The 22,991-nt window shown below is 47.0% G+C and overlaps 1 protein-coding gene across 4 annotated transcripts in view; it reads left to right on the top strand.

Annotated features, from left to right (window-relative positions):
• The window catches only part of VPS13D (vacuolar protein sorting 13 homolog D), a 240,245-nt gene that overhangs the window by 209,536 nt on the left and 7,718 nt on the right, over window positions 1–22,991 (top strand). For all 4 annotated transcript variants that reach the window (XM_045777921.2, XM_045777920.2, XM_045777919.2 and 1 more), the window contains one exon: window positions 16,674–16,805. In XM_045777921.2, the coding sequence (XP_045633877.2) occupies window positions 16,674–16,805 (132 nt within the window). The remainder of the gene's footprint in view (window positions 1–16,673; window positions 16,806–22,991) is intronic.

The following is a 22,991-nucleotide window of genomic DNA, read 5'->3' as shown; positions in this document are numbered from 1 at the left end:
GGCCCGTGGGAGACCCTCACCTTCCAGTGCCCGTGCCTGGAGAACCTGGTCACTGAACTTCGTCTCTAGGAGCTGTCCCAGGTCCTTCCTCCCCCCATCCCCCCGCGCCCCGTCCCCCCACCGCCGCCACCGCACCACTGCAGAGAGACCACTGCAGCCTTCCCATGCAGGATTTGTCAGTTTCACAAACCAGCGCTGCTACATCCTGGCTCCACGTTATCCTTGCTCTGCCATCCAGCAAAAGCTGTTTTCACCAGCTGGTCACCTGGGAATTCCAGCTGCTACACAGGAAGCCTTGGAAGGAGACTGTTCGAGTAGTATGTGCTCAGCAGGCTATAACCTCCTTTTTGTGGCCAAGGATAGCTTCTGCTTACTTTGATGCTATGGGGCCTGAAAAAAAATGCTTTTAGGGGTAGGAGAAGCCCCTGAATGGCTGGCCTGCCCTGAGGTCATTGGGTTCTCTTTGGTCATGCTTCTCGGTCAAGGTGCTTCAAAAGCCTGGGTGGAACTAACTTATGGTGTGGACTCCACTTAATGATTGCTAAACCCAAAGTTCAGCAGGCCTTGCTACTAGATGTCTCTTCATTGAACACCTGTTTGGAGGTTCTCTTTGTCACATATTTGAATGCATTTGGCCTCAAGGAGCTATGCTGTACCTTTTGAAGTATGCAGAGAGAAATGCTAAGGGAGTACTGAGCGGTTAAATTGTAGGAAGAAATTCTGCTTTTTAAAATTGCTTTTGTTCAGTGTAACAATGGCTGAAGATGCCATGAGGTGGCCAGATGATCCACTAACTGGGATTTACAGAGATTCTTATCTGCAAAGATTTTAAGACAGTATTAGAGAGTTTCAGTGCCTTTTGTTCCATGCAGAAGGCAGTCTGGTCCGAGCTTTTTGCATCCTAGTGATCCTGTGGAAGGGGAACGATGAAACGCAGCCAAAGAGTCACCTCTTGGTTTATGTGTGACTCACCCTCCTTTGTCTGTGTCAGGGTTGTCCCAGACCTGCCTGCTTCTCTCCACCCCAGGGAGCTTGCTCTTTGGAAAGCCCATGCCTACTCTCCCGATCTGCCTCCACCTCGAGGTCCAGAGGGAGAAACCAACCCTCAGCTGGCAGGAGAGGCTAGAACAGAGGTTTTTGTATTTGCCGTGGGCGGAGTAGGGAGAGGTGCTGTCACCTCTGCTCTGGGCAGATTCCCAGAGGTACCTGCTTTTTCGCAGAGGTGCAGTGAGGCTCAGACAGAGAGGCTGGTGCCGACTGTAGATGGGTCTATGCTTCCCACAAGCATGTGTCCCAGTGCCCAGGGAGGCCACTTGCCGAAAGCTCGTGGTGGGGTGGGCTGGACCAGATCTGAGAAGACTTTGTTCTGCTAACCCCTCTGTCTGAAAGGATCTATCATCTTTCCCCGCTGCCTCGTTGGCTCCCAACAAGCTCTAACACATTTTTGAGTCCACATTGTTTCTAGTCCTGTAGAGGCAAGCCCCCGACCGACAATTCACATGGGTTCAGTCTTGTTGGTTCTTGTTCCTAGGAGGACAAGGCGCTCTGAAGGTTTGGTGTCGACTCTGACCCAGGGGCTGCGTCAGGTTTTTATGAAAGCATAGAAATGCACCTGAGATGACCCCACGCCCCTTTCTTTCATTTTTTGAATTCTCACCACCTGGACCATTAATTCTGCTTTCAAAGGGGGATGGGGAAAGGAGAACATTTCAAAGCAAAACTGATTTGGTCTGTGAACCGGCTTGTCTTCTAGGTTGTACTTCACCCTGATGAGAATCAGAAAGGACAGTCTATAAGCCCCTGAAATGCAATTTCCAGTGAAACCCGAACTTCACTCTAGTGGCTCTGCAGCTGGAGAGCCTCAAAACCAGTTCCAGATGTTCTCTCTCCCTGTGTTAGCAGGCAGGGAATTCCGGGCAAGCTGGGAGGCAGCGTGCTCGTGCACCCATTCTTAGAGTGCCCCTTCTGCAGCCCCTGACTGGCCTCACGGGGCTGTTCAGGGAGAGTGCTGTGAGCACCTGGGCCCTGGCCCTGGCCACCACCTCCCACTCAGCCGTCAGGGCATGTCGCTCCGAGCTGGCCACTTGCTGTGAGCAAGAGAAGCCCTCGCTCTGCTCTTCAAGGTCAAAAAGCAAGATAGGGCTGGAAAAGTCAGTCAGATGGGCTGGGAAGGAGGCCTCCTGCAGAGGACCCTGGGGTTCCCAAAAGCAACACCAGCGGCTCTCGCCACCATCCAGCATAGGGTCAGGCAGTGCCTCCCAGTCTTGAAGGAAGTAGCGAAGATAGTAGTGGTCAAGTCATTGTCCCCTTCCTCTTGAGAAACTCTGCTCGGTCTGCCCCTTATCCGGACGAAAGTCATTCCAAATGAAGCCTGGCTATTCCGACTCCTTTTCCAGCCTGCATCCAGCCCGTGCTTGTGTACAGTGTGTGATGATAGAAATTTGAACTCACTCATGCTTTGCTCTTTAAGTGTGCTTTAGACGTTTTGGTGTTTGTACCTCACTGCACCCTGAATCATCTTCTAAAAGAATAGTTCTGTTGTTTGAGTTTAAAAATATGTACAAAGGTGAGCTGTTGTGAAAATTCAAGCGATACACGAGCACTTACAGTGCGTAGACACTGTTCCGAGGACCTTGTGCAAGTTACCTCCTCATAGCAAACCAGTGAGATAGAAACTCTCAGTCCCATTTTAAAGAAGGAAGGAAAAAGAACTCAGTTGCAGTGGCCATTGATAATGCCCAGAAGGCCATTGATAATCCCCAGCCTGGCAGATATTTCTGTGTGCACGTGTGTATGTGTGAGCACATGCATGTGTGTGTATATGATTTTACACAGACAGGAGCACAGGCCTTGTTCACTCAACAGTGACCCTGGAACATCCTTCCATTCCAGAAGTAAATCATCATTTTTAACATTTATGTAATATTAAATTGCATATAATACACTTCCCTATTTTGAAACGCATGACCATTGCCTTCTAGGAAGTTGAAACGTTTTGTGCTCCCACCCACAGTGCTTGAGAGGACCCATTTCTCCAACCCTCTGCCAGCCCTGGCTATTCACCCGTTCAAATGCCAGCCAAGAGTTTTATGAAGTAAATCCTACACTGAGAGCAAGGCATTGTGGTTCTTTTAAGTCCACGCCGACCTGATCCGAGAGAATGAACGTTTCCATGTTACTGCGTGCGTTTCTTCGATAATTAGGAGTGTGGAAGCATCTTTTCCTGCTTCCGTTGGCCATTTGGATTTCTTGTTTTATGAATTCCCTTTGCGTATTCCTCGCCGTTTAACCCCTTCTACAGCCCTCGAGATCAGAGTTTGTCTCCCTTTTTAGTGTTTGGCTTTGTCTCCTACCCTCCTGTCTTGGCCCGACCCTTCCAGTAGTTGTCATTTAATCCATCTCTCATCCATATTAGTACATATCTTTCTTCCAAATATTAATGAAATTTAGATTAGTCACTGTGTGACTCCCTGTAAGTTAACGTCTGCACCTTCACTTTACGAAAGGAGAGCTGTCACCGCTCCCAGTTCTTCAGTCGGTTGTTTTAGCATTGAGAATGAGGCTTCAATCACATGTTTTAGGATTTTATGCGCTGTGGTCTGTTAGCCGGCTTTTATCTTGTTTTTTTCCTCCAATTTCTCCCTATTTGATTAGCACTAAATTCTGTTGTAAAACTTGGCAGGTTAGTACTGATGCTATAACTTATTGTCTTAATAAAAATCTTACCCTACCTGTAGGCAGGACCCTCCTTGAAGCCAGGCTTTCCTGGGCAGCCCTCTGTCTGTGTGGTGCCAGACCTCCTAGCAGTCTCATCACAGATGCATTTTCTAGGTTTCTTCCCCACCCATTTCAAGAAAGTCAGTCTTACCTTCCTAACTGAACTATAAGCTTCCTAAGGTTAGGCTTCTGCCTTCATTGCTATCCCTCTAGGATCTCCAGAATGTTCGATACAGTGATGGGTCAGAGTATTTACTAAAGAGATTTTCTTGAGCACTTATACTGATTATAAGTTTACTGAGTCCAAGGGAATCAGAAAGACCCAAGATCAAGTTTGACTTTGCCACTTACCAACTGAATGGCCTTGAGCAATCTTGATAATCTCTGTAAGGCACGATTTCCTCCTCCATGAAATGGAATACTAGTTTAAAAACTTCCTATAAGAATGTTGTGAGATGAGCGTGCCCCGTGTATAGTCAGCACAGTAAATGCAGCTGTGGGGACACAGTGTGGACCGTGGCGGCCCAGCCGTCTTCGTTCTGGTGTCTCTCACGTAAGGTTGATGGGGAAAATAAGGAGGTAAGAGAGCTGGTTGAGGTGGCAGTACACTAAGTTTTTCCCTGGAGTATCCTTAGAGGCTCTTTGTGCTCCTCTGTGTAAAGGCTCGTTGTTGAGTCTGAATCTGGTTTTTTCCAACATGGAGCCTTATAATCACTCAGGGACTCAACACGATGCCACAAGTTTAAAACATGCCAATTTCTCTCTCATGCTGTGCCAGTTTTTCTTAAATGGAAATATGAGTGGCTGTGCTTATGCTTGCATGTACATGTGTGTGTGTGTGAGAGAGAGAGAGAGATGCTTAAGAAATAAAGATGGGGTCGATTTTGCCTGGCATAACAAATTCATCCCTGGTAGCCTCTAAGCATTTTACCAAATGGACATTAATTGGTTTCCTTCTGTTCTATTTTTATTTTGTAGTCATTTTAATGTATATGGAGCCAACTCCTTCAAATGAGACATTTTGTCATCCAAACATGTTATTTAGGTTAACCACCACGGGCCTAGCTTCAGTGGCATTGAGGACTGTGGAGGAGGGGTCCAAGGGCTTGTTCCCCCATGACCTAACCACAGCCGTCTCTAACGCACATGTGCCAAAACCCAGGCCGCCGACAGCCCTGTGTCATCCACATTGTGAGCTTGGCACACCCGACTCCTGGTGCCAGCTCCTGCCCCTCCCTGCCTGCCTCCGGTGGCCCTCAGCCCTGCTGTGGCCTGTGGCACAAGAGCCCTTCTGGCCCACGTCACCTTCGTGCGCTGATTAGACAGGAATCCACAGATCTGTTGAGTGCAACGTTTAATGTGACGCAGATGTGGACACACTGCAGATCTTTCTGCTTTACAAATTTTCAGCTTTTTGCATTTCATCAGTGTTGCTTATTATTTACAGAATGTAACTTGAGACAGCAGAACAGATTGTAATTTTTTAAAAAAGGTTTGGGGGGTGATGGGGCCGCAGGGGATCTGGGAGAAAAAAAAATCCAGTAGTGTGGAATGTTGTTTGCTGTCCAGACCAAACAAACCAGTTTGCCAAGGGTTGATGGACTGTGGCAGTCAGTCCCATTCATGTTCACACTGGCAGCACTTAATTATAAGGCAGCGTGACCTTCTTATCACCAAATGAAGAGCAGTCTTTTGTCACCGACTTGAACGTCATGGCACCAGGCAGACACGAAGCTTTTGTCAAGGCCCCGAAGGGTATCATGGAGCTGCCAGCCTGTGTCCTGCTTCCTTCCTGTCCAAAGAGAAAGGACACCTTGGAAGACTCACTCCCCACTCAGACACGTGAATGTTCTCCTTGCCTTATTCCTGCTCTGGCTCTATACCCACCCACTGTGGAAAGAGCCAGAATAAAGAAAAATCTCTTCTTTTGCCTGAAAAATCCAAGATACTCTTGAGGCCATTGGAATGATGGGCCAGAGCCAGTCGGACACAAGTTCAAAGAGAAGGTGCCATCTCTTGTTGGTAGAGGGGGCAGATCTGACTAGAGGCTTCTGAGAAAGCCCAGCCACAGGGTCAGTTTGATGACCAACAATAGAAAAGCACCAGCTGGTCAGCAGGAAGATGAAAAGGAGTCGGTGATGGATGGGTCGATTCCTTTCTGCTTCTAGGTCAAAAGAGACTAAAACTTGGGACTGAGCTCATGAAAGCCATACATTAAAAAGCCTGTGAAGAGAGCTCTCCTTGGAACGAGAGCTAGTGCAGAGAATCGGTCACCTTGGTCGGAAGGTTCTGAGCTGTGTCAGCACGGAGTGTCGAGGCTGGATGAGCCTGGGCCTCTGAGCAGCTTCCGGAGTACCAGGCCCCACTCTTTTCCTGTGCTGGAGAAGTGCAGACGGTGCGCGGTCCCCCAAGGCCACCAGGCAGCCATCCAGTGGCTCCCTGGGAGAACGCCACCGAGGGAGTAACTTTCTGGCGTGCCCCCACGGAAGAACGACCCGAATGCCTGTGCTCCAGGGGTTCCTGGGTTGTCACCAAGTCCCTGCCTTTCTTGGGCTTAGACTGCCCCCCCCGCCCCCCGCTCCCACGGGTGTGGCAGCAGCAGCTCTGGCCCTCCTGCCGCCGGTGCTGGTGCAGTCTTGTGACCGTCGGTCTGTCCAGTTATTGACTCTGCCTGTGCCAGGAACTGTACTGGGCGCGGTGGAACAACAGTGCGTAAGACACACAGAAAACTCGGGTTCCACGTCGCTTCTGCTCAACACTTCGCTCGCGCTCCGGGCCACGGCTGGCTTCAGAATGCGAGCCCCCCTCCCTGGAAGAGGTTGGTGGCTGAAAAGATGGGGTGTCATCCTTCCAGGGTCTCAGTGTGACCCTCTGCCGCCTCCAGGCTAAGCTCAGGGCCTGAAGCAGAGCCTGCTTATCCCCAGGACTGTGGAAGCTGCGGGTCAACTTGGATTCTCGTGACAGTTGTTAGTTAATCTTGTGTCTGGTCCGTTTTTGAGGCATCTTCTTCCGTTCCCTTTTTCTCCTTTTCCACCCTCCCCCTCCCCCACACTCTGCCTGATGGTAGAAGATGGTATAGAACTTCCAGCCTGGATGAATGGGAGGTCTTGAAAAAAGCAAACAAACAAATCACCAGCAGCCTCTTGGTGGGCTGCAGCACCGCATACCTGCTCTGCCGTGGTCACGGGGGAGGCCGCGGGCAGGGGGTGGGCGATGATACTGAGGGTGCATCCCCAGCCCCTCTTCAGGGCAGCTCCGTTTGCAGGTGTATCAGGTTATCTTACAAATGTCATTTAGGGAAAGGGTTCTGCCACTAAAACTATCTTTAAAAAAACCTCTGTTATGATGAATTTTATGAATGGCAGTGTTCCAAAACTCCCGATTCCAGTTGTCAGAATTTGCCATTTGGTGTAATTTAATGAGCTGCGAGGTGGCTTAGCTCCAGCTCTTTAAGGACAGTCGCTAAGCACACGGGATGGATGGGATGGACCAGGTGGGTGAACACTCAGGTACCTGTGCCTCTGAACATTCGATGTACTGCTTCTGGGACATTTGTACATGTTCAGTAAATCATGTTTCCGTGGTTTTTCAGGCTTAAACTTTTCAAGTTGTGCATTTTGGTATTTTCCATTGATTGAAGACCCAAGAATTCTGAATAAGGGTAGGGGAGAGGGAGACAGCTTTTATGAGTACCTACTGTGTGCCAGACATGGTACTGTGTACTTTTCATATATTCATTATCTCAGCATTATCAACCAACCAGGCAAGTATCATATTCCCATTTATTGATAAACAGTCTGCCAGCAGTCTAGTAACTTCTTCAAGATCACTCCGCTAGTAAGTGAATGGACTGGGATTTCAGTCTGTGTTTGTCTTTTTCCAAAGCCTTCCGTTCTTCTCTATACCACCATTCTCCTAAATTTCATCTCTCTCTTAAAAGAGATCAACTTTTGGAAGAAGGTAGATAATGTAAAGATTAAAAGAAAGAAATTAGTAATCATTTGCCAGAAATCAGTCTGAAAAGATCTGGTTTATTTGGTTTAATCGGCTTGTTGTCATTAGCCTTTGCACTTAAGAGCCACAAAATCAAGTTTACCAGGAATTGTGTGCTTTGGCCCAAGTGAAATATCTTGGGATTGACATTTGAGGTGACAGGTTAGCAAGGAATTTGCCTGTGGCTTGAGAGATTCCTGTAAGCACTGCACTCTGATTTCAAAACACTGTGTTTAGAACACAAACAAAGCTTGTGTTGGTCAAATACCTCGTTTTTGTAATGATGTTGAAAGTTGCAAACCGCTTTATAAGCTGTCTACTGTTAAAAAAAAAAAGCAAAGCAATCCCTGAATGCATACAGAAAGTCATTTTAGGAAATCCGAGGTGATCAGGCCATAATCTCACTATAACATTATCCACTTGATTGGAATTCTTAATGAAGCCAGCCGGCTTTGCCCCTCCCCCACCCTCATGAACAGGTAGGCTCACACCCCACCCCCACCGAGGCAGTTAGTTGCCTCAGAAAAAAATTTTCGAGTAGTGTTGTTCTTCGAGGTTAAATCCCAGTAGGCGTATCTGTTGGCATGAGTCCTACCAGCTGTCACAGTTGCAATGTCATGGGGTCCCCAAAACATGTGTTGGGTTATAGGAAGCCTTGACCCCTATAAACAAGTCAGGTGTGAATCCCACTGATGGGAGAAAGCCCAGCCCAGGAAATGTTGTCCCCACTGCAGGATGTCAAATTACTAAAAACTTCACAGCGATAGGAATATAATTGCTAACGATTTCATGAATCAGCATCTTTCCCACATTTTTCAATTGTGACAATACAATGAGAATTTTGTGTGTTACACATATGACTTAAGAACTCTAGAGAGAAGGAAGTAGAATGTTAACAAGAAAGCAGAAGAAAAAGGGAAATATTTCTGTCTGAAGTAGTTTCCCCAGTAAGAAAACTAAGCGAGAAAGATTGGCTGTTGGACCCTAGCCAGCGCATCCTGGCTAAGCTAGGTAAGGGCCCGCCTTGCGTACCCGCGGCACTCTCCACAGACACGTCCTCGTCGCTGTCACCATCACAGGCAGCATTTCGTTGATTGCCTATCACATACCAGGCACTGTTATAAGCGCTTAGATGCATAAGGTACTCTGCACAACAACCTCATTATTATCATCCCCATTTTACAGATGAGGAAACCAAGGCTCCAAGAGGTTATACAACTTGCCGTAGGTCACAGTTTGTAAGTGGTGGAACTGGGGTTCCAACCAGGCAGCCTGGCCGCAGAGCCTGGCCTCTCCCCTGGTGCCCCCCTGCTGCATTAGAATTGCTTGCTCTTCTTTTCTTTTTTTTTTTTTTTTTAGATTTTATTTATTTATTTGAGAGAGAGAGAGCACAAGTGATGGATGAGGGGCAGAGGGAGAGGGGCAGAGAGAGAGGGAGAAGCAGACTCCCCACTGAACAGGGAACCCGATGTGGGGCTCGATCCCAGGACCCTGGAATCGTGACCCGAGCTGAAGGCAGACGCTTAGTTGACTGAGCCACCCAGGCGCCCTGAATTGCTTGCTTTCGTTTATCTTCTACATTAGACTCCAGCAGGGTCCCTGGAAACTTGATTCATCCCTGTCTTCCCAAAGGCCTGGCGCTAGGCTATGCACATGATAGCTCAGGAAAAGTCGTTACATGGGGTGGGGGTACGGGGGCAGAGGCAGACGCAAGGCTCTGAAGGCTCTGAGCAAGCTCGTTTTTCTGGCTGCCTTAGTTTGGATCCTCGGTTTCATTCTGCCCAACCTATTTTTTCGTGTGCTCAAAATCCAAATTGTCGTAGCAAATATTTGCTGCAATTTTCTGGGTTCAAGGTTTAGTGCAGCCAGAGCTTAGCAGATATTATTAAACCAGTGGATTGAATGCTGTCCCTGAGTGGGTTCTAGAAAGTGGATTTCTGTTTGTCATGGAACTCTGGGGAAGAATTTCTCATGTAAACTGAGCCAAACTTTAGAGGCTTTCATCCTCTCGTGGAATCTTCTCTGATTACAGTTTCCACTGAAAGGAGTAAAATCTGTGGAGGAAAATGCTTTCCCACTTAGTCTTTGGAGGTGGGGACAGTAGGGACAAGGGGGCTAGAGGTCAGGGATGAGATAGAACTCATGGTGTGGCAGGCTTTCTTGAACTTCCAGACAGTCTGCCACAGTGGGTATCGGAGGCAGTTTTAACCAGTTCGTACACTCCAGTGCAGAGTCTTGTTTAGACAGACTATTGAGTCCTTTCAGAGAACTGACAAATGTTTGGTTGAACCATTCAGTCGAGAATCCTGGTATCTTGTAGCTGCCATCCATTAACAGTATTTGAAGAGATAGTCTGAGTTGACCTTCTGTTCTGAGCTTAACTGTTTGTGCTCAGTTGAGCACAGTATATAGCTGGAAGATATTTAATTAAAACAAAAGTCTTGGACACACACATAAAGTAAATGCAGGCACAATCCATCACTCTGTTGGGGTCAGTACACACAGCCCCTGAGGAAGGTGGCAATCATCAGGCAAATACACGTTCTGTTGTACTAGGAAGTCACATGTTTGACACATACGCTTTCTCCTCATTTACTGATTGTTTTTGAACCTCCCTTGGTTGATAGACATTGGCCATGAGAAATTTCTCAACCAACTAATAGCTGAACTTAAGCTGTACAGGGGTATGGGCCTGTGTGTACAGCATCTGTCTTCAGCTAACAGAGCTATGACATAGTTACTCATCAAATAAGCAAAGAACAAATAACGGCTGGCCAACTGTTGACCCTCGGGCTGAAAGGCAAGACCAACCCAAGTGGAACTGGTTAGATCTCCTCGTGTCACCTTGTTTGGATTTATTGTTGCTTAAAGAAAATGACACGGACTGTTTTCATGATCCTCATCTTTGGTTTGGGGCCTCCCGTGTATGTCTGATAGCAGTGGCCAGATGCAGACCTCTTCTGTATCGATCCCACTCACTGGGGGGATATCTGCTGTGTATCAGCCACTGTATCAGCAGCCCCTTCCCTGGGGGAGGAGGCGTCCGCGCCGTGCCGCCGACTCTCTGACATTTTCATGGAGTTCAAAGCTCAAGTTCATTTGGTGCTGACATTTTGGATTAGCTGGTTGACTGGAAGGCCTGTTTCTTTCTATACACTGTGAAATTTATAAACCGCAGCAGCTGAGAGCTTAAAATGGCCGACAAACCCCCAGCTGGCAGCAATTAAATACACCACAGACCTTTGGCTAAACAAAGGTTTGTGGAGGCAGAGTTGCTGCATATGCACTAAACAGACTCATGTTTTAAACCATCTTTTATGTCAAGTGTTAGTAAGAGACGCTGTCAACTAATGAGAGGTGAGTGGGCGGAGTTCTGCCACCTCTCGTGTCCTGGAGGATCCATTACCCCCAGGGCTGTAGTACTGAGACCCTGCCCAAGAAGCAGCACATCCTGACAGGGAAGGTGATCAAGGGACGGGGAGCAAGGCAAGCGGGGGAGGCCAGAGGATGGTCCAACAGTGGTGGGCCAGCGTACCTTAGAAGTGGACCCTTCGACTCTAGCATCCGCAAGCAAGGCTCCACAGCTACTCCATTTCTTGTAATGGGCACCATCATCCTTTAGGTTGAAAAGAAAAGATGGGGATGAGAAGACAGCAAGAGGGGCTCCTGGGTGGCTCAGTTCGTTGAGCATCTGCCTTTTTCTCAGGTCATGATCTCCAGGTCCTGGGATCCAGCCCCGCATCCGGCTCTCTGCTTAGCGGGGAGTCTGCTTCTCCCTCTCCCTCTGCCTCCCCCACTCCTGCTGTCTCTCACACACACACTCTCTCTCTCTCAAATAAATACATAAAATCTTAAAAAAAAAACTTAAAAAGGACAACAGGATGCCATTTCATATCCATTCAAGCAGCAAAAACTTGAGAATCTAGACCAGTACTGCTTAACATGCAGTTTAAATTTAAATTAATTTAAATTACATTTTAAAAATTCAGTTCCAAATAAATAAATGAGTAAAAATTCAGTTCCTTGGTCACACTAGCAATATTTCAGTTGCTTAGTAGCCATACGTGACCAGTGGCTATGTTATTGGACAGTGCTGTCCTAGACAGTACCAAGTGTCAGAAAGAATATAGATTGCGAAGCTCTCTTACATGCATTGTTGGTGGGGATATAAATTTGAAAACAAAGTAAATCGTCTTCTTAGGTGAACATTCATGCCTGGTGATCCAGCAAATATGTCCTAAATATATATATATATATATATATATATATATATATATATATATATATATATATATATATATATATCCAAAGCAGCTCTTGCCTACGTTCACCAGGTGACATTTACAGGAATGTTCATAGCAGCCTTGTTTGTAATAGCAAAACCTGGAAATAACCTGTGTACCATTAACAGGAAAACGGGTGAATGATAGTATATCCATACAGTGGAATGATAGTAATAAGCAGGTACGATAAATGGATTATAGATGCACACAAAAGAATGGCTAAATCTTAGCAGTATGACTTAAAAGAAGAAGAAGTAAGTCCCCAAACATAAAAAGGCAGTGACATCCTTTTTCAAAAGCTTAAACAACTAAAACCAAAGAGTATAATGAGACTATACCAGAGCATATGTTGAAATGTGGTAAGACTACAGGAAGGAGAGACGCAAAGGAATGATAAGTACAAGATTTAGAATAGTGACTGTCTTAGGTGGGGGGCGGGGGGAGGGAACAGCAGAGGACCACACAGAGAGATTCAGGTTATGGTCAACGACGGCATTTTTGTGTTGGGGATGGTGGTTTCACAGATGTTTATTATACCATTTAAAATAAAGGAAAAAAAGACCAATGATGACAGTGGGCCTTGAACTGAGGATAATGATGAGCGTAGTCCTAAAGCCCAGTTTAAAAGAGAATAGAGCCCTTTCCTTCCAGGGAACATGAATACAGGAAAGTGACTTAAGAACTCACTCAGAGGGGCGCCTGGGTGACTCAGTCCTTAAGCGTCTGCCTTCGGCTCAGGGCGTGATCCCAGGGTCCTGGGATCGAGCCCCGCATCAGGCTCCCTGCTCTGCTGAGAGCCTGCCTCTTCCTCTCCCACTCCCCCTGCCTGTGTTCCCTCTCTCGCTGGTAGTCTCTCTCTCTCTGTCAGATAAATAAATAAAATCTTAAAAAAAAAAAAAAAAAGAACTGTCACTCAGAAATAGACACGTCGCATTCCTAATATTGCTATTACCTGCAGCCACACTGGTTTCGAAGGGTTATTTGAATTTAGAGTGCCATCATCAACAGGTGGAGAAAACAGTTCCATCACCCAGTGGCCTGCACTGGAGAAAATCACCTTAAAGTTTTTCCTGGCGTACGAGGTTTGAAAACACTAGCTTATGGGATTTTTTAAATAATTATTTGATTAAGTTTGGTGCCAGATTTGTTCACACAGTGACTTTAAGTGCACACACACACACACACACACACACGCACACACGCACACACACACACCCTGTAGCCTCCAACTTGGGCTTTAGAAGTTAAAATTTTAGGTAAGTTTTGGAGAAGAAAGGATAGTTTTTCAGATACCAACAGCAATGAAGCAATAGGGAATTCTGGGAAGAATTCCTTTAACCCCTTTGTGCTCCTAGTAAGAGTATCTCTAAACCACCCCTTCTGGCAGCCCCTAGAGTTATAAGGCTATAAGGGAAAACTATTTCCTTCCAGGGCAAAGCTGAACTCTTTTTTCTTCTATGTCCATGTGAAAAATGAGCCTTAAATGCCACAGTGAGCTCCTCCAGTCAGCAGTGTCTGAACGCTATGCCCAGCCTCCCCTTGATAGTTGGTTGGTCAGAGAATGAGGACCTTGGAAGTGGGAAGACACTTTGTAACCTGTTGAGGAAGATGGATAAGAAACGTAACAGATAGGCAGTGTATACCCACTAGGGAGCTACTTGACTTTCCTGTTCTCTGGTGTTTGGATGGGCTTATGGTTTACTTCAGAGATGTGCTGGGAGTGGAGGTGAGGTTGGGTCAGTGAAATTTGGGGAGGATCCTGAGGGATGCCATGGAGTAAAGAAATAACTGTATACACCGGACAACTATTTGATAATTAACACGGGGCACACTTACTTACATTCTCAGCTATTACAGGATGTGATTTCTAGGAGCTCAGGTCCAGAAACAAGCCTCCTTTCCTTGACCCTTCTGGCTTCTTTGGATCCCACCAGAGGAATTTAGGACTCTTTGTAAGTCTTCTTCTCATTGGTAGCAGGCTGTTCCCACTTTGGGTACTAATGAAAAGATTGTTTCTTTTAAGGAAAATACATGTGTTAGCAAAGACATTAATTTCATGACTGTGCCTTCCTGCCCCTTCCTTGGTTTTGGTCAGTGGCTGAATAAACACACCCTAGACCTTTCTTTCAGGAAGATATGACTCTAGCTGGTTCACATTTTGCCTTAACTTTGTTGACCTCCAAGGTTCAGAATCACTGGTCTTCAAACTCTCCACCAAAGTTTGTATACCACCTTTACTTTTGAGTTCCATGGCTAAAATGGCCCGTATGGCTGCCCGCCCCAACAAGTGCATTCATTCATTTACTCAACTAATGTTTATTGTTTTTCAACCAGGAACCGAGTACTGTTCTAGATCCCAGGATAGCAGTGAATGAAACAAAATCCTTTTCATGGAGCTAATGTTCCAGATGGGGTGCCAAGCAATTAAGCAAATGTTTTATCTAAGTGAGATGTGAAGCAAATGTGTTTTGGACACGTGGCTAACTTGATCTAACTTGTATTTTAAAAGCGTTATTCTTGTTGCGTGAGGAGAACAGGTGAGGGGGAAATAGGATAAATTACAAGACTATTGTAATAACCCATTACAAATCTGGAGATGGTTTGTTGGTTATGATAGAGATGGAGAAGTAGTTGGAATGGGGGTATATATGGATGTTGAGCCCGCAGACCTCCCAATGGATTGGGAAGATGTGGTGAGAAGCATCAGGATGAAACCTTACATTGACAAGCTGTGGGGAACGGGCCCCGTCATGTTCCTCTTGGAGGGGACTTTGGGCTTCTGCCCCAATAGCCCAAACCTCTTCCAGGAACTTCATGGGTGACAGAATAGTAGGGAAAAGGACCCTTCATTAGCCTGCCCTGGGCAGGGCTTGGGATGACAGGAGTTGTCTCACGGGCAAGGCGACCAGAGCAGGGCTTTGCTGCCTGGGAAAGGGTACCACACTCCTTCCCTGTGATTGGCCAGCATCCCTCAAACAGCAGTTGACCGGCTTCTCCACCGGTGGCCCTACAGCAGCTCCTTACACTGCACTCCCTACCTTCAGTCAATGAGCGTGTAAATAGCCAACTAAACCTTGAGGCCAATATTTAGAAGGCCTAAATCTTGCAGAAGAAATTGAGACTATGTGTAGTGGGAGACTATGTGAGTACATGATGTAAATAAAGTTTTTTTACCCATTCCCTTAGTACAGGCCATTGAAACTTCTTGACCGTCTCCTTACATCACCCTTGAAGAGCTCAATTAGTGGTATCTAGGGCATCCTTAGTCCTGAGCTTTTAAAAATTTATCACTGGATTTCTGGCTCTCCAGCACGTATCAAACATTAACCAGGTATGGGACTTAATGCACCATGGCCCAGAGCAGAGTGTTGACCTGGGTCCAGGAGCACTTTGCAATGTCCCAGTTTCGCCACTGCCTCATTGCGTGCGTGGCCTGTGGCAAGTTTCTGGCTGTTTCTGTCCATATTACTACCCCTGTTTGCCCACCCAGGCACTTTGGTGCCTTTGCAAGTAAGTCTCTACACTACCTTTAGTACATGGTTCTGATGCAGTGATTCAAGCCTTATTCCTCTCTGTCAGCTGTGTCTAGAGAGGGGTGTTTTGCTTCAGTGGAATCCAGGAACAAATAATGAAAAGTACAGCGAGTACAAGGCCGAGGACAGACCCGGCACACTCTTATCAGTCATCTGAAATATGCACAGCCTTTCCAAGACAAATATGGACTCCTGTTTCTAGGAAAACACCGAAAAGTACTTATCAATTACCCTGTATATGGTTTGTGGAAAAAGACAACATCAGCCTACCCTGAAAGCCATGGCAAAGCAGATTCCTTTGGGCAACCGACAGCCGAGTGGCATGAGTTACAGCCGCTGCAGAATCCCAGACTGTGGCCTGGGCCCAGTCCATGGAGCCTCTCCTCGCCCTCCTGAGATTCCTGTGTCCCTCGCCCTGTGCCCAGGCACTGAGCTCCTCCTAAAAGAAGTCCAGAAGCCTGACATGTGCTTCCTAGATGCCCAGGCTCCCTCACTGTTCTTCCTGGCCCTTGCAAGTCCAGAGGCGCCTCTCCCAAAGATTCCTAGAAAAGCGGGGTTTTCCCAAGTCTCAGTAATAACAACAACAGGAGCCATCCCTGGTAGCTAGCCCACATCCTGTCCAGCACAGGCTCCACGAGCCGTCCTGTGAGGAACGTGTCCTCCCATTTTACGGAGAAAACTAGACCCTGGCATTAAAGAAGCGAACTCGCTTGTCCATGGTTGCCTAGTCAGAAAATGGCAGAGACAGGGTTCTCGAAAAAACTAGAGTCTCAGGGTGCCTGGGTGGCTCAGTTGGTGAAGCATCTGCCTTCAGCTCAGGTCATGGCCCCAGGGTCCTGGGCTCGAGCCCCACCATCGGGCTCCCTGCTCAGCAGGGAGTCTGCACCTCCCTCTGCCTCTGTGTTCTCATGCTCTCTCGCTCTCACTCTCAAATAAATAAATAAGATCTTTAAAAAATAAACAGCAAAACTGGAGTCTCAAACGGCTCCCTCCTAGTGCATTCACAGGTGGTGCTGCAGCTTAGTTCCGGTCGCTAAATTCGGAGTCTGCCTTGTGTGACATCGTGCTTTTTCTTTCAGATGAGGAAGGGAGATCATTTGAACCATCACACTTAACCTCCCTGCTTGGTGTTCCTTTCCCCATGCAGGACTCAAGCCCAGAGGGTTCGGAAGCCGCGCTGCTGCACCGGGCCCCAGGGGCTGCTTCCCCGCTACTCTGAGAGCCAGGCCGAAGGGCAGGAGCAGCTCTTCAAACTAACGGACAACATTCAAGATGAATTGTAAGTGGAGCCGTGGGAAAACGGCCGTGTTGGCTCGCTGAGTTCGTTGTCTTTTCTGTCTCTGAGTCCGAGAAGTTTCTCTTGTTCCGAGCATCATTGTGCCTCTTAGACTTTGGAACTTGTCGGAGATTCCTTGGCCCAAACGTTCTGTATGTGTAGGTATAACTACTTGTCCGAAGTCTCTTACTCAAAGCAGCGATTCTCAGACTGAGTCCCACAGTGGGACCTCAGTGTTTTGTTTCTCAAAAATGGCCGTCTCTTCCTAGTTTGGAGAGAGGAAAAGGAGTCACACGTTCTCAACCTTAAGGCTTTTTTCTGTGTAAAACGTTCTTGAGCTCTGGTGTTCTACTGTTTGCTGCAGAATGCCTAGTGAAGGAAAACAATCAAATGGCAAGCAACTAGTAGCTGAAAATTTTAGAAAAGCAATCTTTAAAACATTGTTTTGTTACTCTTTGAATGCTAAGCCTTACATACCTCGGGTCTTGGAGTATTTTCAGTTAGTGAAATTATTCCAAGTTGATATGATAGGATTCAGTATATCACTATTTCAGGATATTCCGCGGAGACCCTTTTATCAGAAAATGCTCTGTAACTGAAGTAGCTGTTCGAACCCTCCAGTCCGGAGAAGGCGTTTGGTTATGCCTGATGAGTCGCAAAATGCTCGCTTAATTTCTTTTAAATTCATGCTTATTTATCTCCTTTAAGCTAAAGCAAGAAAAAAAGAGGGTTCTGAGGGCCGTGAATATTTTTGGGTTGATGGAGGAGTGTCTGAAGCAGAGGTGAGTTCAGGATAGCCTTCATTGTCATTATTAGAGACCGTGTTAAGCCGACCTCATCTCTTATTTTTGTAGCAGTATTTGAATGGAGGCATCAAAAATTAAGTCCAGAAATCATTTGCTGCTTACTGGATAGGACGGCTTCTTCCTGGATGTGTTTCGTGTAAGCCAGACCCCCCGCAGTGTTACTGGAAGGTCTCTTGAGGATAGAGGTGTATTATATTGCCTTAGCTCGGGCTGCCGCAAGAAGTACCATTTTCTCACAGTTCTGGAGGTTGGGAAGTCCAAGATCAAGGCACTGGCCAGTTTGGTTCCTGGTTCTCTTCCTGCCTTGCAGATGGCCAGCTTCTGGCTGTGTTCTCATACGGCCGAGAGCGAGCGCGTGCAGGCAAGAGCTCTGGTGTCTCTTATAAGGACACTAATCGTGTAGGGTCAGGGCCCTACCCTTATGACCTCATTTAACCTTAATTAATTCCTTCCTCCAAATAGGGCTTCAACATAAGGACTCTGCAGGGACACAGTTCTGTCCACAGCATGCTTCTCGAATATGTTCCGCTTTTGAAGTCTAGGCCCGGCTCTGATCACCATTGCAATACCCAGAATCCCCAGGCAGCTTCACTCCGGGGAGGACTTTCCATTCCTGCCTCCTTGGGGAGGATTTGGTGGCACAGCTGCCTGTCATGCCACTTTGCCGGTGGAACTTGAATCAGAGGCCCAGACAGTCATTCCGCAGGTCTAGCAGGGCTAGAATGGCAGCCGGAGCAGCACTGGGATTTTTGTCTGTTCCAGTCACTAGTCCGTCCTCAGCGGCTAGAACGGGACCTGGCACATAGTAGGCACTCAGTAAATATTAGTTGAATGAATGATAGCTGGAGACCTGCGGTGTAGCAGTCTATTAATATGTGTTCGCTTTGCCATCTTTTGGAGGTTTTTTGGTCACAGGTTGAGATTATAAATTACTGTACGTTGTGCTTTTAATTTCCTCCCCCACTCACCCCTCTTCAATTTGAACCGTCCCTGGCCCTTACAAAATTCATTTTCAGTAGAATGACACGCGCCAAAAACACGAGGGAGAATTTGTGTGGTACAGCTAGCTCAGGCTTGTTCCCGGTGAGGCACGCACATGGAAAACAGAGCCACGTATGGCTGAAAACTGAAGTCAAACTGAAGTCAGTAAAATCGATTTCAGGAAACTCTTGACGTTCATATGAACGGGGGAAAGATATTGGCATGAATGAGTTTTGACTCGAAAGATGAAAACCGTGTGTCGCTACCCACGTTTGTGGGTTAAATCTCTCCAGTGAATGTTGGGGAAAGCACGTGACCGTGGCCTTCCTCGGGTACAAGGAAGGAGTCATCAAGGAGGCGGGCAGATGTTTCTCTGAAGTATCCTCGGTTGTCAGGCTGGGTCTTCACGGTGACGTGAACATTAGAATCATCACTTTGCAAGAAAGGGGTTTTCAAGAAAAGCACACAAGTGCCAAATTATACCTCTGACTTTTATCCTAGAATTGTAATTAAAAACATATTTAAAGACCTAATTATTTGCATATTTTCCTTCAGAGTTAACCCCTTAAAAGGGTCTTTAATACCTTGCTCTACTGTTCTAACTAAATGTTTCCACATTTTTTTCCAGTTCGACTCACTGTTTCACTTCTGGAAAATGTTGTGTAATTACTTCCTGATGTAGTGAAAACCCCACAAAGTCCCCAGTGCCATGGGCACTTCAACTTTTTTCTCCCAGATCAAATTTCATTTAATTTTTCATTTTATTTAATTAATTAGTATTAAAAAGATAGTTACTGACATATGATTTAAGGTCTGGCCTGCTGAAAAGGCTTCAGTTTCAGAAGAATCGAGTGTCTCTCTGATATGTTGCAGAGTTACCATTGCTTCCCATTCTTTTCAGTTTGGGTTTTGAAATAGGATCCTGGGTTAAGATGATGTTAAAGTAAAATTTGTCCCATCTGATTAAATTAATTTTTCCTTATAACTAGCATCTAATCTGTAGCCAGGGACATCATTTTCATTTAAAAAAAAAAAAAGAAAGAAAGTTCCTATTTTATTTCTAACACTTCATCACAAAGTGACACACCAATATTATAAGCATTAGGGTGGTTCTTAACCTAATCAAAATGGGTGCCTGTGAGCCACCCACGTGACCTGATACTGTGTTCTGGAGTTTGACAACTGGGTTGTATTTTCAAAATGTAGTTTCAGAAAATAACATTTATGAAGGTTTTTTTTTTTTTAATACAGTGAAGTATAAAAAAAGAAAAGAAAAACAGCCTGTAAACCCACCAGCCAAAGTTCTTTCTGTGTTTGATGCAGGAAACTCACACACGCGGTCAGCACATTGAGAGTACAAGAAGAAATGAAATCAGGAGCAAAACTTTCCCTTCTTGCCCTCTTTGTAAACATACTGCTTATGGTATTTTCGATCTTGTCTATCCTTCTTGACAAATGGCAGTTAGAGACAGAAATCAGAAATTTTTTTAGAGCACGGGTTATAGTATTGATTCTAACAGCACAGAATCATCAAAATAAACCTTATAGTAACATATACAGTCTGAAAGCAAAAACAAAAGACAGGTCCTTTTGAGGAATGGGATAAAGTGCATTAGCTTCCATTTTCTAAACCAGATAATAATCTGTCAATAACCATTGACACTTAGGGAATTGGACATTCTTCGATATGCCCCTAAATAAAAACTTGTGTGTGATGGATTAGCGAGCTATGCTGATAAAAAGTTAATGGCTTGATTAAATCTTTAATAAGTTAAATCAAGAGTTCCAAGAGAATTTTGTAACTTTACTACTGGGTGAAATATATCCAACATACAAAGTTGCATGTGGTCTGGCAAATTCCACTGGACCTAATTCACTGTCAATTTGTAAGCCTACCTAACACGTAAGCCTACTTTGTGCCAGGACAAGTAGGAAATTTGCTCTTCTCTTGACAAATTCGCAGTCTAGCAGGGGAAGCAGACCGTATTACCAACTATCTATAACATATGATTGCTTTTAAAATAGAAGCATGAGCCATGTGTTATGAGGCCTCAAGGGGAAGTGATTAATTTATGCTTGGAGAGCCGGGGAAGACCATGGACAGTTGGCCTGGTCCTGCAGGATGAGCAGAATTGTGCCCGGCAGAGAAGAGCGAAAGCCCCGTACGCAGAGAAGGGTGCTGGGCAGAGGGACAGAGCTCCTGGCACTTCTGGACGGTTGGGGTCCGCCAAGTGGGGTGGCAGCACCCGTGTGGAAAAGTGATCCTAAGAGCCGTACCGAGTTCACCTGCCCTGCAGGCAGTGGTGAGATTTTGAAGAGGACGCCACTCAGAATTACGTGTGCAAAACGTAACCTTGCAGCAGAGAAACGGATCAGAGTCAGAGAGACGAGACAGGAAGGCAGTAGGGGCCCTGGGCGTGATCCACATCAACGGTGGAGGGGCCCCAACACAGACGGTGTCTGTGAACAGGAGTAGGGGGGACAGAATCGAGGGTATTTTGGGAGGTGGCATCAGCGTCCTTTCGAGTCACGCTGACTAAATACAGAATCAGAGTGAGGAGGGGGTGAGAGTGACCCTGGGCTTCTTGCCTTGCGGTTGGCTGGAGAGGCCGCCCAGTGCACCGGGCAGGGCTGAGGGAGGAGGGGACTGGAGAAGGAGGAGCAGCCCTGCCGAGCACGTGCTGAGCGTGAGGACGTGTAGGATGTGTGTGGGTGGAGAACCAGGCTCAGACACCGACGTGGGGGTCACAGATGGACTTAGAGGGGTGACACATGGGGGGGGTATTCTGGGAGCACTTCTGCAACAGGATGACTCAGAACTTTCCTGATTTTGAAATGACTCTAAAACTGAGGAGAATATAGATATACAAAAATAGAGTTAATAAAGCCAAAAATTAGAAGTGGGAGGAAAAGAAAGAAATCAAATTGAAGAGGGGGGAGAACCGTTGCTTGGCAGATTGCTCTCTCCGTAAGGACCATTCCGCCCTGAACCTGTTTTCCACGTGGCCGCTTAGAGGAGCACTCAGTTCTCCAGCCTGCTCATGCAAGCGTTTGGGGACTTGCAAGGGCCTTCCCCCCATCAGGGTCACTTAGCATCTGTCTCAACGGAAGGAGGAAAGAGCAGTGGCCGCCATCAATTGAGTGTGTCTCCGGGGAAGAACTGGCTGGTTCTGGAGGCATGCCGGCCATGTGACTTGGAGAGGACGTTATGACCTCTGCCGGGTGGCTGTCACTGTCGGTGGTGGTGGTGCGGTGAGTGGCTGTGAGCGCCCCGTGCTGTTCGTGATTGGGAGGTACTGTTAGCGAGAGTGGGTTTTACCTCTGTGTCACCCAACCTTGCCAGTCACCCACTGTTAGCCCCTGTCGTCTGGGAGAACGATGTCAGTCATGCGCCGCAGCCTTCCTTTCTCCCAGAAGAAACCTTCTGACCTTGATCCCAAGGTCAGACTGCCCTTTCTCTCCTTAAGGGAAACTGAAAAGTAAAAGTTTTACCTGAAGTCTGAAAATCTTGTTTTTTAGAGAAGCAGTGGTAGTTTCTACACCAGCCTAAACTGTATCACCGGGATAGCGGCTGACTTCCCAGCTCCCCGCGTTTGAAGGCTAGAGCGTATCCGCATCCTCCCTCCCTCTGCGTTCTTAATGGGTCACAGGCTAGAAGGACGCGCTCAGGACCCACCTGAGACCACGTTGGCTTTCTTCCTGTGCCATCCCGTGAGGTTTTACTGCAGCCCCGTCATCTGGGGGCCAGGAGCAGCCCTGCGTGAAACGGGGTTGTTCCAGAATGACCAGTGGGAAGCCCAGTGTCCAGTCGCGGCTCTGGGGCCGCCGCTGTGTGAGCAAACCGTGAGCCTCTCGAGCGAAGCAGCTTCCGCAGCTGGATGGCCAGGACAGGCCGGAAGCGCTGTGGCTCTGAAGAAGAAAGGGACAGAGGACAGCGCCACCGGCGGAGGGGAAGGCCCGAGAGCGCACCTTGGCCTGCTTCCCCAGTCACCCCAAGTTGTGGTTCCCCTCACAGACGACTGACACATTTGGGATCTGTCTCCGTAGCAGGAGACCCCCAGGCTAGAGCTTCGTTGTAATCCTCCTTCGATGTGGTTTCTAGATTTTGTGAAAAAGAAAATGATGACGACGACGAAACCCAAAGCGTTGATGGTCGGTGGTAAGAGCGCAGAGAAGCGTCAGAAAGAAAAGGGAGAGGAGCTGTTTGCAAAGTCAGCCTCTGGGTTCTTGCTCAGTCGGTGCTAGGGGACCCGGTGCCCCAGCCATGGCTTCACTCTCTCCCTTTCTCCTCCGCTCGATTGTACCATTGGCTCTGATCTGCTTTTGATTCGAAAAGACTTCAAAGAGTGTTATTACCTGGGGTGGCTTCAGGGTATGAACGGGGCCCCTGGTCACAGAACAG

The sequence above is a fragment of the Ursus americanus genome, chromosome 33, assembly GCF_024610735.1.
Source record: "Ursus americanus isolate L20-20 chromosome 33, mUrsAme1.1.p, whole genome shotgun sequence".
NCBI lineage: Eukaryota > Metazoa > Chordata > Mammalia > Carnivora > Ursidae > Ursus > Ursus americanus.
Note: the sequence above shows the minus strand (reverse complement) of the source record. Positions and strands in the feature narration are given on the sequence as shown.